This window comes from Trematomus bernacchii, unplaced genomic scaffold (assembly GCF_902827165.1).
Source record: "Trematomus bernacchii unplaced genomic scaffold, fTreBer1.1, whole genome shotgun sequence".
NCBI classification, from domain to species: Eukaryota; Metazoa; Chordata; class Actinopteri; order Perciformes; family Nototheniidae; genus Trematomus; species Trematomus bernacchii.
The window spans coordinates 4,601,387-4,619,975 of NW_022987662.1; the positions used below are offsets into that span (position 1 = coordinate 4,601,387).

The 18,589-nt window shown below is 41.2% G+C and overlaps 1 protein-coding gene across 1 annotated transcript in view; it reads right to left on the bottom strand.

The window, feature by feature from the left end:
- Window positions 1-8,487, bottom strand: part of kcnk3a (potassium channel, subfamily K, member 3a) — a 32,330-nt gene extending 23,843 nt beyond the window's left edge. Inside the window, exon 1 of the mRNA XM_034135491.1 lies at window positions 8,140-8,487. Coding sequence (XP_033991382.1) covers window positions 8,140-8,422 — 283 coding nt within the window. The 5' untranslated portion in view covers window positions 8,423-8,487. The remainder of the gene's footprint in view (window positions 1-8,139) is intronic.
- Window positions 8,488-18,589: the final 10,102 nt, after the last annotated feature.

The following is an 18,589-nucleotide window of genomic DNA, read 5'->3' on the forward strand; positions in this document are numbered from 1 at the left end:
CAAAGACTGTCCTATGTCCACTATGCTTTCTTAATTAATGCTTTTTTATCCATCATGCACATATATGTCATGCTTGGTTTGTCCCATGACCTTTGGGAACATCAGACATGTTTAAGGTCTGTTGGGTAATATCAGAAATTACAATACTTTCTTTCCTCTTTTTTTCCGTGGTAATTCAATTCTTTGCAAACAGTGCTATGGTTTGTTACATCTGAGTGTGTCTGCGTGGTTAGTGAGGAGGGCAGCGGCTCAGTGAGGAGAAGGATATTGGGTTAGGTAACTTTAGGGCCTATTTATGCAAGCACCAGGAACAGTTACAGTTACCTTATCTCCCAAATCACTAAAAACACTGCTGGCTTCACAGTAAGGCCAGGATCAATTCCCCAAGTTTAATTCAACTGAATCGGCTCTGGTTGATCATGCACCCCTTAATACTCATAGGCTGCGTGAAGCATTTAAAACAATTTCTGAGCAATTTAGATCTCGCAGAGGTGTCATTGTGTCAACACTGTCGATTTTTAAAGTAGTTCCATAGAAGAAAAAGCTATCATTCAAAACCCTTTACAGTATTTCTTCAAATGAACATATTAATCCCATTTAGTAGCAAAGCTCCGGTCTTCATCAACAAGTCAAGAAAACAAGAAAAGAGTCTGAAATTGTGTTAGTAAATATGTGGATGTATTCAGGTTCAGTGATAAGAGCATGTGTACCATTCCTATGTTATTTGCCAAATTGTTAACATTATGTCATTGGTTTTGCAGGTATTTAGCCATAAACAAAACTATTGGACAACTATGGATGACCCAAATGACATGGAAAACACATCTAGTTGAAGCACAAATGTGATCCTGGCGATGGATAAAGAAATCTAACGGATACAGACTAACGGTCAGGAAGATTGATATCAAATAAAAGCCTTTGATGACTCTGTTTGGCTTCTTCATGCAGTAACCAAACAGAATAATCATCTCTATGGTCTCACTACTAATGCCAAAAGATGACTGAGTGCAACACAACTGTTTATTTATTTGTATTGTCACCTTGCCGACGCTCCACAGCTCTCCTCTGAGAAACAGCTGAAGCATCCGTCTCCCTCCGTCTGTCTGCAGATGATAGGAGCCCGTGTGGAATAAGCTGGTAAGAGTTATATTCTCTGTGCACTCAACCACTTACTGCACTAACCTCTTAAGCAGACTGAATAATAATGATGATACTAATGTAAGTAATTACCATTAATATTTCAGCATCTGACCTCTAATTTTGCAACGGCAGAAAATGGATGCACGCCTGGTGCCAGATCAAAGTCCACGTCAGAGATGGAAATAGAAAGAATGATCAGATATTTTATTCATTGTGAGTCCACATATAGAAACATTAGATGCACTGACCCACACAGGATTCACTGCTCTTTCTCAGCGCCAGCCTGCTTTACATTCACACACTAATGTGCTTCCACACTTGGTAGCTTCCCAGTGCATCAACAACTGATGCACTGCTGGTCACGGAGCAACTAAACCAGAGCTGGAAGGGCTTCAGCTCTCTGATCCGAACCACTTCTGATGTGAGGGATGAGTGTTGCCTGCAAACCAACCAGGCTTCAACACTGACTGGATTATAGAAACGCGTTCAGATCGCATGCCCTGAATGCATTTGAATTTCTTCTCTCCAGACACAGATGAAAATCTAACACTGACCTCATGTCTACTGAATCTGTAGGAGGAGAACAGCCAAGTGATCAAAAAGCATTTTACAAGAGGTGATTCACAACAATAAACATCCAAAAGGAATGGTTTTCTAACTGAAACAATATGGGGACTTTAAAGGGTCCTTTTAAAAAAACTAGAAGTGTATTTATGAGCCAAATAGGAATGTTAGTGACTTAAGAAAGTAGATATTAGCCAGAGGGTGAGATGTCAAGTTGTTTTCTTTTCTAATATTACATTCCCACAGTTAAGCCCCGAGCCTGTTTTTCAGGCCTCAGGCTCGAAAATGACATTCCCAGAACAAATGACTATACTATATCTTAACTTCTAAAAGGGGTAAATTAATCATCTTTTTTCTCAAAGCAATGATAAACCTGTGAGTTGGATGTAGAAAAGTCATAATCAATATAGAATTTTTTTATTTTAAAGTAAATTCAGATTGAACATTTTAAAAAACTGTAAATGATAGTGTCCGTCCAAAAAATAAACATTACTTATAGTGAAAACCACCCTTGGATGATGGGATAGTAGAATAAAAGCTTTAGGAATCCAAACTATAACATACAGTATACAGTAAGTACCCTGTATCAAGATTGATGCAAAACAAGTGACATTTGACCTTTTTAGAGAGTTTTAGCAAAAATAAACCCACTTCTGGGGTCATTTGGGTGGATTTTCTATATCTCTGGCCCCCCTCGGTCGATTTTGATGATTGACACCTCTTTTTAACCGTTAGAGCCAATAGAATCGAGGGGAAGTTCCTAAAATCCATCTAAACATTACCCATTGGTGAATGAGTGATGCATAGCCAGAATGCCCAAAACCAGAAGCTGTCATACACTCTGGTAGCAGCTAATATGAAATCTCCGTTATTGACATAAATATGAAGATGGATTATCAGTAATAATTTCAAAGTGACACAGACACATTGGATTAACCTTCAGCAGCGTTTTTATCGTTTTAATGCCATTGAATACAACTTTCGATCAGAAACAGTAAAAGGTAAGACAAATTGGCCGTGTTTGCTCCGTAAAGCTACGTGGTGTGATGTCTGGTTTTGTTTCCCATGCCGCGAGTTTTGATCGCTCAGTGATGATACTTATATTTCTGGAATCTGTGGAATTTCAGCTTGCTAATCGATATCTTGTTTGTGCAGATCCGATAAGTAATAAGGGTATTTTACCGTGAGTTCTGTGCTAAGTGTGTTAGCATTTTTTCGCTCAGGGCTAATTCAGAGCCTTTGTTATTACCCTTGTGTTTCGTTTAGCTAAAAATTGTTAATATTGTTTGATAGCTGAGTTTCTTCCCGTTAAGTGGGTATGACGCATTTATAGTTTGTTAAATGTTAAGAAGCCCTCAGAAGCTGTAAGATGTTGCATTTTGTCCCCTGTACCGGGGGCATGGGGCTTAACTGGTGAGAACTAGGTCAGTTACTTGTTAAAGGGACAGTTCAACCAAATTTAAAAAATACACGTTTTACTTACTCCTAGTTTCTAACTCGTTTTGTTTTACTTTCCCAGGTTTTGTGACATGCAACTCTGAGATTTCTGGCTGCAACCCAATAAAACAAGGTGAATCTTTGTTTGAAAAATGACTATAATTGAAGAATATTAACGTGTTTCCCTAAACAGTTTCCTTGTTAATCTGGAGAATCTACAGAATTCATTTAAGGGACTTACAATTTGAAATCAAAGATGCTGATTTACATATGTTTTGTGTGTGTAATTGGAATAATTCAGCTTGTGTAAACACACTGAAATATCATATTGTGTGTTACACAAAGACTTCTGCCTGTCAACATGTGATTTAAAGAAAACAAACAAGGCAGCTGCCGGAGAAGCACAGCACGACATGTTCCCGCCCCGATCAGATGTCATGTAGCACGAACAATAACACGCAGAGGATATGAGCCGTGTCATATTTGTAAGACATTGTTTTCATGTTGTGTGTTTGTCCTCTACGCAGCCTGTGTGGCCTTGAACTGCAGCCTGGACGCTGAGTGCTGCGGTCACATACGCTGGCGTGGCACTGACAAGATGTACATCCCTGGGGGGTGGGTGACTGTTTGTACCCACAAGAAGACCCCCCTCCTGAGGCCCAGCCTGTATCCACTCCCACCATCTTGAGAGCGCTTTCTCACTCAAAGCTAATTTATTTCCCCCTCGTTGTGTTTCTCACATCGCCTCAGCCTTTTCCCCCCACACTGGCTGAGTAAATGGACACCCCTGCCCTCTGCCTCCCCTGTCCTCAGTGGAAAGTAATGACTGATTACTGATTGCGGCCTCCCTTCTTCACTTATGTTAAATTATTAGTAGAGCATAGTCGGGCCAGATCTTGTCATGTGTGTTAGCCGGTTTCCACTCGCGGTTGTACAGTTAAAACATTATGAAAATTGCTTATTTATTCATAGCTTCCCAGAAAAATATTGTGTTATCTTATCATATAATTGACGGCGTATGTGTTATGGATTTTATGAATTTCAAAACAGTCCTTACCCTCTTTCCTCTGATTTTTCATCTGAATGTCCTCAGGCCTCATTCCTAAATAGAATTTTTGACTTATTTAAATGAAAATGAAGGGAAGAATTAGGTCTTTCCTTATGCTGTCCTTTGGTCGGTGACATAAACAGCCTTTTTTTAATGAATTGCAGCTTTTGCTCAGATGTATCAATATATATGTTGTAGCCGTGTATTGTGGCTCAGCATTTGGACTGTCAGTTTAGCTGCATGTATAGTGCATACAGCAAAGTATCTACAACGTTACTGTTGTGTGCCTGGAGGCCAGTGGAACAGCGAGGGTCTGGTGTTGTCATTAATACTTAATGGCAGGCTGAAACTCCAATCACTGTGTTCATAGCAGCCGTGGGGCTCAAATTTACAGAATGCGGTTACAGACACCCAGGGTTGGGTTAGTGTACAATTAGCCGGCTACATCTGATAGGGTTACAAGTCACAGGTCACTCCTGACAACTGCCCGAGTCACCAAACACAGGCGGAAGTTCAGAGAGGAGATGGCGATAAGGAAGGGCTCTTAAGAGATGAATAGAAGACGTCAAAACAACTCAGTTACTTTTACAAGAATAGAAAAGACGATCTCCCACTTACAAATGAAAGTGGATATTTGTCAATTGAATGCACACTCAAGTGTTTTGCAACTACAGCCATGCTTGGTCCGGTGTGACCATTAGCTCATGGGAGCTAATCTTAGCTTAGGTTGTCAATTGTATATATAATGAGCAAAATAAATGAAAGCAAATTCAGTGTCACAGTGTTCGCTGCTATGCAAGAGTTACAAAGTGTTGCTTTAACTCTCATCATAGCATCGCATTAAACATACTGTAGGACAACTGACCAAAAATATACTACTTTAAGAAACAACCTTCGTAGCAAAATTAGCACTCATTAAGGCTCATTGCACATATGAACTTGGTAAACATTTATTAAAACTACTTAGGTTGGATTGGTTGCTTTTGAGTGGGGTCTCCCATTCAGGACACCTACTGTATACATTTTTTTGTATACAAATTGATAAAGTCAAGAAAACAGGAAAGATGTACTAAAGCACCTCTGAGATATGACAAAAATGTGCTTTATAAATGTAATTCTAAGGTAAAAGTCTTAAAGGACCAGTGTGTAGGATTGAATGGCATCTAGTGGTCAGGCTTCAGATTGCAACCAACTGAACTGGCCATCAAGTAATGAACATTAAACATACCTCTCTAGAGCCAGAGTTTGGTTTTTCAGTTATGAGCTACTGTAGAAGAAATGGACCCGATCCATATGTAAATTAAAAGGCACATTTTTGGCGAAAAACACAACAATTCTCAATCTGACTTTTGGCTCTGCACTGTCTTCGGAGACGTTACCATCAGCGCCACGCACCATTAACTAAATTGTGGCCAAGGGCTGTGCTCACAGTTAAAAATTGTTCAACTTTAACCTGGTTTGCTGCTGACCTTTTTGACGAGCAACCAATTAGATGTTAGCTGTGCTAAGCAGGCAAGCCAGCCGGGAAATAAGCATAGAAACTAAGTTTAACTAGCTGTTTTCATTGCAAGTCTGCGCCAACCTCGCAATGAGCAAATTGCTTATTATGCAGGTGATCATAGTAAAATCAAAGTTATGAATATTGCTCAATTTGTGCATCCTAAATCCTACACTGGCCCTTTACATTCTGAGACAAAGGTAAACAAGCCATCCTTTTCTTTTCTTTTTATGTTTATTTTCCAATGTTTTAAGATGTCTGACTAAGTTTAGCTAGCAGTTGTGTTATGCAAAGAGCTGAGGGAAGTTTAAATTAAAGAACAAACATGCTCATTCTGAAGGCTGTTGTGTGATAAAGTGGACAAAGAGCTTGAAGGCTTGTGTTGTTGCAGGGCCTTTTGGAGCAGGAATAATGAGTAAGAGCACCAGAGAAGAGGCAAATGAATGTCTCATAACCAAAGTCTCCTGGAGCATCTCCTCTAAAAACCACCTTTAGTTATGAGCAGCAGAATTTCACATTTGCTAAGATTCTCCCTAATTGTATTTCACATTGCTGCTGCTGATTTGACTTTGAAGCGACCCTCTTTAAAATGCTGCAATCCAATAAAATGCTCAATTAAAAGGCTCTGATGACAACCTGTTTGTCTGGGTTCAGTCTAAAATAAGGTCTCCTCTCTGCTCAGTCTGTGTGAAGCAATTCACACGATGTTAACACTGCAGTAATGGGGCTTCAAGCTGCCAGAAACACCTTATGCTGAAAAACGTGTCAGTGATGTTCAATATTCAGGTTATATAAGATGATCTCATTTAGGATATTTTTAACCTTCTCTGCTTTCACAATAATAATCATATCATTTTAAGATGTTAATAGTATTTTCTGTACACAAATATATATAATTATATACATTTGATTGCACTTTATCCATCTCTGACATCATTACCATATTGTGTTTCCAACTGTGTCAGCATGTTTTATATGTCTTCGGTAAGTATCTGAGTGTCTTACTCTTTTTTTATTTGAATACTTTCATTTGTACATTTGCAACACGTTAACCTCACAGCTACAGGTGTTACTTTATCTGCAGATTCAGATGTACTTAAAAACAAAACCCTATGATGGTTTTTATGTTTTTGATGCTTTCCTATAGATTAAACAACCCATTAGTGGACAATATACGTTTATAAAACGGACAAGTCAAATCTGATATAATGAGCGGCGGGTAGAATAAAATTGTAGTTACTTTTCACAAGTCAGTATACCTCCGCGTCTGAGAAAAAGCTACAACCGTTACAACTGTTACATTACGTCCGTTACGAAACTAACTAACTAACAATGCTTAAGATGGAAACATTTAAGGTTAACTTCGACCTCCGGGGTGGCCTTACTATGGAGTAGTGGATTGAGCAGTGCCTATCTCCAGAAAAAAAAGCACCTAAACGACGACATGCAGAGCTACGTGAAGAGCAGGTAGACCAACTGACCGGAGAAAGTGGAGCAATATTCTCGCCACACCAAGCAACAGCCTAGTAGGCTACTACCTCAGCCTAGTACAAGTAACCTCGTAAGCCATTCTACTGATGCTGGACAGTTTTTCAGTGGGTTGCACAATAAACAGCAACATACAAATTAATGTAAATAAATAGCCAAATAATCGATCAACGCTCTCTGTCTAATATGTTCGCTAGCTGTTAGTGTTGTTGCATAGCAACCACCTCGCTCTATGTTTTGTGCAGAAGGCAACGGAGGGACTATTTTATTTTGAACATCATTATTTAAGAATAAAAACTATTTAAATTGGAGTGTGTATTTTTCTTTCATATTGCCATACTTGGTAACCGTTTTATAAAAGCAATAGCTCACTTCAGGCCGTGATATATGGTCATTATATCACGGCCTGTCGTGAGCTATTGCTTAAATGTAAAGTAGCATTCAAACTAAATCATATATAGGCTACTGTGATAATAAAAACAACCACTATTACAATCTGATACTTTCATTTTTGAAACATTGAACTTGCTTTTAAATGCAGTAGCCTACTTTCACTTGTAATGAATACTTTTATATTGAAGTAATTTGAGGTGTGAGTGGACATCTATTAATCAGAGAAGTATGAATCTGTAATAGCAGTATGTCACTTTTCACCTGTTGTAGCCTACATACTAGCTGAGTTCATGCATATTCTCAATCTGTGATATTACCTATATACCAGACTAATGTTACTATAAATATTGGTACGAAATGTTTTTGATATTTGCTATAATATTCCCTATGATCTACGGTCTTGCTGTGAGGTCAGTGTCTTTCCAAACACCATGCTTAGCCTATAAGTTGTTTAATATGAGTATACAGTCATAGATCTTGCCTCATATTAAACCGAAACCGACATTCAACCCAATATATCAACTTTTTCCCAAAGCCCAAAAATAAGTTCCCACACAGTATGCTTCCTTACCTATGGTGGTGATCACAGTGATGGCGAAATAAAAGGAGCCGGCGAATCTCCACTGCACCCCGGCTTTGTGCGGCTTCAGCTCCAGCACCACTTTCTCCAGCTCGTCAAAGTTCTCCACGGACAGGTTGAAGGTCTTCAGCAGATCCTCTTTCCTCAGGACCAGCTCCCCCTTCTGGGACGTCTCCTTCCGGGACTCCAGCACGTCGAAGATCGCGGCTCCGACTATCAGGTAGGTGAAGGTGCAGATGATGAGGGCGAGGGTCCTCACGTTTTGCCTCTTCATGGTGCTGTGGCGCGTGTCAGGGGGTCGGGCGGTGAGTGCTCGCGGGTCTGGAGGACGGGGAGCTCGGCTGGCTCATGGCTGTGCTGCTCTGAGGAGCGGAGACTCTCTCTCTGACCACTTTATGAGCCGAGGAGCTGTTCGTTCAGCACCACGCCTCCCTCCCACTGCAGGAATCCTCCCCCTACACCCCTCTGCACCTCTCCCTTTATCTCAGGGGTAATATTGTGTGAATCCCAGTTTAACCTTTATTACAATAAACACAGTGTGGGCTGTTGGTACTCAAGTAGCCTATACTGAAGTAGGCCTACTTTTACTTGAATATGTCAACTATTTCTCAAAGTTATTGAAGTGACTGTTATTTTGTATAGCCTACTGTATATTGATTGTTGTGCTTTTATTCATGTCTAAATGTGTGCATATGTATACATCTGTCTGTTGATTGTGTATAGGTATATACATATTTTTATATATCTTTGTTATTGTATTCGGGATTGTGGGAAACGTTATTTCGATCTCTCTGTCTGTACCTACACACAAACTGAAAGATTGACAATAAAGTTGACTTTGACTTTGACTAAAGTTTTCTCAACTTTTAATTGATGTGTCACCAATCATGCAGCCAAAAGTGCTTCACACAGATTAAAACATTACACAAAACCAAAAACACACTGACTGAAAGACTTGAAGGGGTCCTATTGTGCTTTTTAGGTGAGACCCAAATGTCTGGCCATATAAAAATGTCTATCTTGCGGGCTGCAACAATTAGTTGATTAATCAATTCATCTGCAGCTATGTTGATAATCAATTCATTATTGTATTTTTATTTTTGCAAAAGTTTCTCCTGTTGAAATTGTGTTCTGTTTTATATAATGTCAATGCAGATTTATGTTATATATCAGGACAAACAAGTATCAATCTGTGCTTAAAGGTAGGGTAAGAATGGAGAAACCAGCTCGAGTGCGCTAGAATTTGAAACTACGCAGCCGAAAAAAATCTGCCCCTTCCTTCAGACTTCCTTACAGAGCCCCTCCTCCAACACACACGAACGTGCACATGACCAATGAGGGCACGAGATAAGTTTGTGCAGGAGATGGAAGACTGACAGGCAGGTAGGCCATCCAGTTATTTTCGGCAGGCCGGTGAAAATAATTGGTCGTGCTTTTTACAGTAGCCTACTACGGCTTCCACAGATGAATTTTTTTTATGGGTTTTTGTCAAAGCACTTAAGATATTCATTGCTATCGGGATGTTAAGAGCATTCCATGGAATATAACAAAAAGTGTATCTCGAGCCGGTTTCTCAAACTTACCTACTGTACCCCACCTTTAAGGACATGTTTTACCTAAATGATTGTGACAATGTGATTTATTCTTGATGAATAAAGTGTATATCTTCTCAAAACGTTATTGATCAATGTCTTCCAAACATATCACAGTGAAAATTAAATAGGAATAGAAAGAGGAACGTGTCTGAAAACGAATGTATTCCAACTTTGGGCAACAGTGTATTTTTTCTACTAAACCATAAGTCCATGAAACTTGGCCAAACAAGTACAACACAAAGGTCACTTTTCAGTAGCTATAACACAAACTGCTTTACTTTTATTGGAGTCTTGGACATTCCTATGAGACAATGTGGAACTGCTGTGGCCTTGTTTTTTTGTTTTGTTTTTACCACTGAGCTGCTTGAGCAGAGCAGCTGGGGGTAGAAAGCCCTGATATTTATTCACATTCACTGCTGTGAGGAGGTTTCTATTTTTGAAAGGAAACTCTTTGAGTGATGCTCCACCGAATCCAGCTGTTACTTTGGCTGCACGAAACTCTTAAAGGTCCTTTTTTTTTTTGACCTTATCAGTCCCCTGTGCATCCAGGCAATACCAGAAAATAACATTTCAAAATTGAGAAGAAAAAACAGCGTATATGAAAGATTCAAACCTTGTTAAAATAATGCTTGTTTATGATATGTGGAACAGTTAATGGCGATGATTTGACTCGGAGAGACAAGATGTCAAGTGAAAGTCTGACTTGGGCCAAATTGGATGGCCTTCGGTGTCATTGGTTTCCAGTCGGTGGTTCCCTGTTGCGTTGCACGTCAGTGGGAGACACTTTTTGGCAGGGATGCTTCGAAAAGAGGTCAACACTATCCACTATCAGATTTCATTGCTTTTCATTCCTCAAGTATTGCTGATTTCTCCTGCCAAACAAAATGTCTTATCTGGAAAAATAAAACAAGGGGTCATCAACATTCATTTCAGTTATTTCTTGCTTTTAAGTGACAACAAATCATTTTTTCCTCTAGAGTTTCACACATCCTTACTACCTTAAAACATATTTATAACAGTATAGTTTGACCAAACTGTGACAGATGACGCCATCTTTTCTGCACCTGCTCCTTTGAGTGATATCCTGGCCGATCCCTCGATCGTTCCCCACTGTAAGCCAGGCCAAAAATAGCTCTTGCTTCAATAACCAGGTCAGTCAAGTCATCTGTGACAGAGCCTGAATAAATCCTCTTTTCACTAACTGGAGTGGAGCAAGCCAACGCCTGATCAATACGTCAATTAATCCATAACCGTTCAAAAATGTGGCCTTTCATGAGATGCTCTTTGGAAGGTATAGACTAAGGACATTATACTGTATTTAACTTCTCATGTCTACAAAGGTCATTTCAGTATGAGCGTTATGTACTTACAGTAAAGAATCATATGTTTATAAAATACAGAAAACGATGTCCCTATTATTGTCAATAAAAGCTCCAACAAGAAATACATAATTGTATCATAATTAATAGACATGCTGACGATGTTTTGCTCTACATTACTAAACCAGATCAGTCACTTATAATTGTTTAAGTACTTAGAAAAAACAAAAATGAATAATTTAACATCTGTGAAGGACTATTTTCAGCAGCGCAATAATACACATTTAGTGCCAAAACAAATGTATTTTTTAAATAAACTACAGTTCCAATCCAAGGTTCATCATATTGAGAAAAACCTTGTATCCCAGTGCAACAATGTGGCTCATTTTTGGGTGTTTTATTTATTGTTTTTTTAGATAATAGTGAAGCTCTAAGGCACAGAGGAATAAAACATATCAAGCTGCACAGACAATACGTGACAGTTAAATCTATTGTAAGTAATGAATATTTTATTGGATGACAGTCAGAAAAATATACATGTAAAAATGTCAACCGGACCCTTTATAGTTACAATCTGTGGTGATGCTAAACTGCATTATGAGAAACAAGGAAGCCGGCAATGCCAAGGTGGTCAAACACAAAGGAGAAACCAGTTAACCTGAAAAATGTTTTTGATTTGGTGCTGTGTTTTGTGTGTTCCTCAGGTTGGTCCAGGGTCTTAAATCAAAGTGTTGGTCTCAGCTGTAGAGTCATGCAGTCCTGCAGGGCTTCAGCTGCAGGCCCGTCACTTCTCTGCGAATCCTCCACTGAGTAATCACCAATACATCCTCACGAGCGCGGGCACTTCCTGCAGGCATGGACACATCAGACAAAATGTAACCGTGGTGGTCTGAGCCCGGCCCCTCATTACTGCGGTGTGCAGAGGCTGCAAAGGCCACACTGAAGTCAGAGCTTTGATGTACTTTGAAACCTGTAGGTGTTCAGATTGGATATATCCAAAAAGCAAACCACTGCAGTCCCAATGGTGATTATCCACTGAGGGGAAATTATAAATAAGAATGTGAGATATTGATTGTGTTGTTGTTTTTATTCATGCTCTGGTGCTGTAAATGGGTGTCTGAAAACTAAACATCAATTTTTAACACCTCAGCTGAGAGGATGTCTCTAGAGTGCACACTGTGATCAGGTGCTCCTGCACAACAGCGTTTGCTAATTGTAAAAGAAGAGTCCTTTGCAATATTTCTTTGATTTATTAGACACTTTTTTTTGCAACTAAACAAGTCAATACAACAGGGAAACATGGCAGACATAATAAGTGTCACAGTGTATATTGTGTATCTCCAAACTGTGGTTTCAGCTGTGATTCATCGCCTCTCACATGAGCAGGCATTCGGTTTGATGACGTACTCCACTGAAATGTGTCCTCTGTGATATGCAAGGTAATAAAGCACTGAGCGGAAAAAGTTTTCGAGGAGACGGATACAGGCAGGTCACAGTAACAAATCTGTAGTAAAAAGTGAGAATACCCAGATGTGTCATCCACAAATACTAAGTACAAAACTAGTTTTCTCCTGCAGAAGAATTCAGCTTCCTTGAAACAGTCTGTGACGACAGATCATCATCCTGATTTTCCCGCTAACAAATTCCCAGTTTGCTATCGTAGTAGGCTTCTCAAACTGAAAATCTCAGAGGTATACCTCCTGTGGAAATAACGCACATTGATTTTAAGACCATCGAGGCAAAAATAACTCTACAACCAACACATTTCCACACACATATGCATTTGAAGTGCACACACACACACACACAACTCACACACACACACACACACACACGCACGCACGCACGCACGCACGCACGCACGCACGCACGCACGCACGCACACACACACACACACACACACACACACACACACACAGTTTCATGTTGAGTCTTGTACTATTTGCTCAGGGTCTGTGAGGCTGACTAACTATTAGTGGGGAGCATATTACATAATGCCATGATATGAGGACATCGTTAAGGCAATGCCAGTGAGACAGGAGCCATCCCAAAGCCCCCCCGGTCTGCACCCCCGCCTCTTCCCTACCAGCAAAGCATCCTGCGAGGGGAGCCCTTCAGCTGCCTACATCTCATTACATGAGGGGGAAACGTGGCCTGCAGATTCCCGCTGACATTCAATTAAAGCCTTTCATTTTCCCATCATTTGCTCCACGTCCGTGACTCTGACATGGCTCCAGCTGTCATTTGAGAATTATTCCAAACAGCCCTACAATTAGAGGCAAATCTATTTTTTTGTTTCCGCACCCGGTGAGTGTGACTCACCTGCGCCGCTGTTCTGGATGAGCGGATGGCAGACAGTGACATACAGTAATGTTCATAATACTGGGAAAGTAGGAGGGCAGAAAGAGAGGTAACCTGACTGCTGAGAAGCTTCTGGTTAATGTGTCTCCACCTCTAACCTCAAACTCTTTGGATATTTTCTCATGGTTGAGTTGTGCCTCTGTACCATGTCTTCTGGGTCAAACCCAAAATCACGATGCATGAAATTGGCTAAATTCAGAATTGACTGGCTTATCTGAGAGGCTGCATATACTTATATATACTGTCCATGAAGGAAAATATGGATGCTTAACATTGCCGTATCACATTTGCAGGTTTACTATAAGAAAATGTAATTTATTTACAAATGGTGATCTCTCTATTTTGGCAGGCAATATACCAAAGAGTTGTCTAATATCAATGTACTTATAATAGGATATGTTCATGGATAGATGTCCAGTGAGCTGTCGACAAATAAACAATTTTCAAATTTGGTCCACCAATTTCAACCAGACTTTTTAAATGAATTGATTATCAATGCTGATTAAATCTCATCATGTTCCACGACTCATGTCTTTTCACATGTAGTTAGAAAAATACATCCACCTTTGACCTCAGTCTGTCTCAGTGTCCGTCTTTCCTAACAAGTCATCCCTGCTGCCCCATCAACTCTAATGAACACTGTCACATGGCCGATGTGATATTACATAACACTCGTCTCTCTATGAATATTTCAGCAATGATTATCCGCCCTGTCTCCAGCTTTTTCTCCTCATAGATCTGCAATAAACATTGACAGCATGACCCTCATTAAGTCCAAAGAGACAAAGGTCACGTATTGGCTCAGGAGGTATTGATCGAGCTTGACACGGATCAATGGTGCATAATACCAGGAATACATTTATAGATCAAGAGCAAATAAGGACAACTCCAGGAGGCAGAAAAATAAAAGCATGTGGGTGGTAGGAAATGTCTAAATGTGTAACACTGTCATTATGCAATTAGATATAATTGATGCCAATGCAAATTAGAAGGAGGGCGATAACTTCCTTACCTATGATATCATTTAAAGGGAAATGCAATATATGTATACAAATGTATATAGTATTTCTATATTCTCATATCGCTCAAATTGATAAGAAAACCGGTTCACCATCTTATAAGGCACATATTTGGACTGGTGGCCCTTCTGTAATATTGATGAATGTTGACGGTTGGGAGTACATTTGGGGTTCTTGCTGCAGTTCTCACTAATACCCCTTTCACACCAACGGTGTTTCAGGGCCGGTTCGGTGCTGGTGCTTGAAAAGCACCGGGTTTTCCTGTTCACACCGCAGCGGAGCAGCGTCATAGCTCCGGAATCCGGTTCGTTTCGAGCACCAAAAAGTTGTCCGTCTAGAAGCAAGAACCGCATACGTCACGCTTACGTCGGAGGGGGGCGAGATTAACCTGAGCTAACACTTATGCTGTGTTCACACCGGACGCGATGCGACGTTTGGGGGCGGCGCGATTACATGTAAAGTCAATGCAGAGACGTGGACAGACGCGAATTCGCTCCGACGGCGTGCATGAAGCGGTGGACGCGGCGCGAATCACACGATTGAGGCGATTGAACGGTGCCGCATTAAACGCGAGAGTTCAATTTTTTCAACTCGAGCGTCAAATTCACATGACGCGTTCTCGCGGAAGCCAATCAGCGGTGAGGATCTCAGCCGCCGTCACTGACGTTCAACCACACAACATCAGCCGTTAGCTGTTAGCAGTTAGCACACAGAGCTCACAGCTCCTCATATCCGTTCAGAAACTGGACAAAAGTTAAACAAGTACAAACCACAGACTGTCTGTGTCATGGTGAATACAGTCGCTGCTTATTTATGTCTGTAGGCCGTTGTTATGAGTGTGGAATGAGCATATACAACGTTAGCTTAGCCTGGTTGACCCGATCTTCATTCAGAAAACAAGCATTTTAAAAGGTGTTTTGCCAGCCGTCTTGTCTGCAGACTTGTCAAAGCATTAATTCATGGTTGTTACTAACCGGTATCAGTATGTTGTTACTTCGGCATCATTTAGAAACATGTATTACAATTTAATCACGGTAAAATATGTTCATTTGTTGTAGTTGTAGCTCCCGAGCCAGCGCGTCTTGTTTGAATGATGCGAGTAAACACAGCTGGCAGCCGCGGTGAACCTCCAGCGTTTAGAGCGATGCGATAGGAGCGATTAGAGCGAAGCGAATAGTCGCATCGCGTCCGGTGTGAACGCAGCATTATGCTGTGTTCACACCGGACGCGATGCGACGTTTGGGGGCGGCGCGATTACATGTAAAGTCAATGCAGAGACGTGGACAGACGCGAATTCGCTCCGACGGCGTGCATGAAGCGGTGGACGCGGCGCGAATCACACGATTGAGGCGATTGAACGGTGCCGCATTAAACGCGAGAGTTCAATTTTTTCAACTCGAGCGTCAAATTCACATGACGCGTTCTCGCGGAAGCCAATCAGCGGTGAGGATCTCAGCCGCCGTCACTGACGTTCAACCACACAACATCAGCCGTTAGCTGTTAGCAGTTAGCACACAGAGCTCACAGCTCCTCATATCCGTTCAGAAACTGGACAAAAGTTAAACAAGTACAAACCACAGACTGTCTGTGTCATGGTGAATACAGTCGCTGCTTATTTATGTCTGTAGGCCGTTGTTATGAGTGTGGAATGAGCATATACAACGTTAGCTTAGCCTGGTTGACCCGATCTTCATTCAGAAAACAAGCATTTTAAAAGGTGTTTTGCCAGCCGTCTTGTCTGCAGACTTGTCAAAGCATTAATTCATGGTTGTTACTAACCGGTATCAGTATGTTGTTACTTCGGCATCATTTAGAAACGTGTATTACAATTTAATCACGGTAAAATATGTTCATTTGTTGTAGTTGTAGCTCCCGAACGAGCCGATTCTTTTGAACGGCTCTTTGGTACGAACGAGGGGAACCGAGTCGTACTTGGTGAGAGCCGTTCTTCTTATCGTTCAATCAAAGTTGGTCCGCACTCACTGCCTGCCAAAATTCACTCGCCTTTTAAAAAGCTTGATTTTGTTCCCCAAACGTATTCTGTGAAGACCCGCCCCTACTCTGATTTGTAGGTTTCAGCACGAGGAGTTAGGTGGGGTGGGTCTTAACGGAATACGCGAGAGAGAGAAGTCATAACAAGTGGTACTGGACAGATAGACGACGTGTTTTTCGGATGTAAAATGAGCCAAACGCGAAAACGCAGCAGCATTTGGATGCACTTCAACCAAAACCCAGGCAGTGATAAAGCGCACCATTTGTAAAGGCAAAATATCCTTTAAAGCAGGGTCAACAAATAATCTCCATCGCCACTTAAAAACACACTACTAATATTAAGAGTTGCGTGAATTTCATTCAAGGCAAGGCAACTTTATTTACTTAACACATGCAGAGGGTAAATTCAAAGTACATTCACTGACATGAATGACATGGATATGGCGCCACCTTGTGTCATGTTTACAATGCAGATTATTGACATTAGGTCTGGCAATGCAGTCAATCATTATCCTGGTGATTATTTCGCAGATAAACCTAGTAACCCCGCCCCCTTTTTAAAAAAACGGCTCTTTTGAACGGCTCTTTTGAACGGCTCTTTGAAAGGAACGGAGCCATAAGATCCGGCTCCCTTCAAAGAGCCATAATTCCCATCACTATTGTGAGGTGAGCTCCGGCGTTGGGGAGAAACTCAGCGACGTAAACTGTGACGTCATGACGCAGCAGCGGCAGCACCAGTCGGGCTCTGAGCGGTGTGAAAAGAGCCGGCGCTAAACCGAAGAACCGGTTCTGAACCAGAAAAGCTCTAGCACGGAGCTTGAACCGGAGTTGCGTTGGTGTGAAAGGGGCATAAGTGACACGTCTGTCTGACACACAGTAATGATACGGTTAAGATTTGCTTAGAATACCAGCCTGTCTGCCTGCCTGCCTGCCTGCCTGCCTGCCTGCCTGCCTGTCTGTCTGTCTGTCTGTCTGTCTGTCTATCTTTCTGTCTGTCCATTTGTCTGTCCATCCGTCTGTCTGTCCGCCTGTCTGTCTGCCTGTCTGTCTGCACGTCTGTCTGTCTGCCTGCCTGTCTGTCTGTCTGTCTGCACGTCTGTCTGTCTGTCTGTCCATTTGTCTGTCTGTCTGTCTGTCCATTTGTCTGTCTGTCCGTCCGTCCGTCTGTCTGTCTGTCTGTCTGTCTGTCTGTCTGTCTGTCTGTCTGTCTGTCTGTCTGCCTGCCTGCCTGCCTGTCTGTCTGTCTGTCTGTCTGTCTATCTTTCTGTCTGTCCATTTGTCTGTCCATCCGTCTGTCTGTCCGCCTGTCTGTCTGTCTGCCTGCCTGTCTGTCTGTCTGTCTGTCTGCACGTCTGTCTGTCTGTCTGTCTGTCTGTCTGTCCATTTGTCTGTCTGTCTGTCTGTCCATTTGTCTGTCTGTCCGTCCGTCCGTCTGTCTGTCTGTCTGTCTGCATGTCTGTCTGTCTGCCTTCCTGTCTGTCTGTCTGTCTGTCTGTCTGTCTGTCTGTCTGTCTGTCTGGCTGTCCGTCCGTCCGTCTGTCTGTCTGTCTGTCTGTCCATAGTTTAGAAGTTAATTAAGTGTGGGGAAACATCAGATGCTGCTTTAAGCAAGTCATCTATTTATTTGTATATATTCAACCTCAATATCTCAATGACTGAAATACTTACAGTAAATAACTGACTTTACTTGGCAATTTCAAGGAAACAACCAGATTTACTTATGTTTACATTTCGTCAATTGTTTCCAAAATTGTGCTGAATCTTGGAAAAACATTGCACAGTCACAGTCAGTTTCTACATTTTTCTTAAAAGCTGACGATCATTCATTCTATTCTCTCTTCTCTTTCACAATGATCTACAGAAGTTACATTTTTCGAATGAATATGAAATTGAGTAAGAGGAAGTGTTGCATTAAACCTACTGGGTGGTGTAGAAAAAAACAAACAAGGATGTGTTGTCTGTTAAGTTAAAAAACACATGAAAAACTAACAAAAGTAGAACCTGATGAATAGCTCTGTAATATCTGCTCAAATCTGGCAGTTACATTTTTAAAGAGGTAGGATTTATGTTACTGCTCTGACAGTCTGCCCAGCTTGTTCTTTAAAGTCCCACATGCACCAGTCATGAGGGACTGTACGAGTGACTCACATTTGAT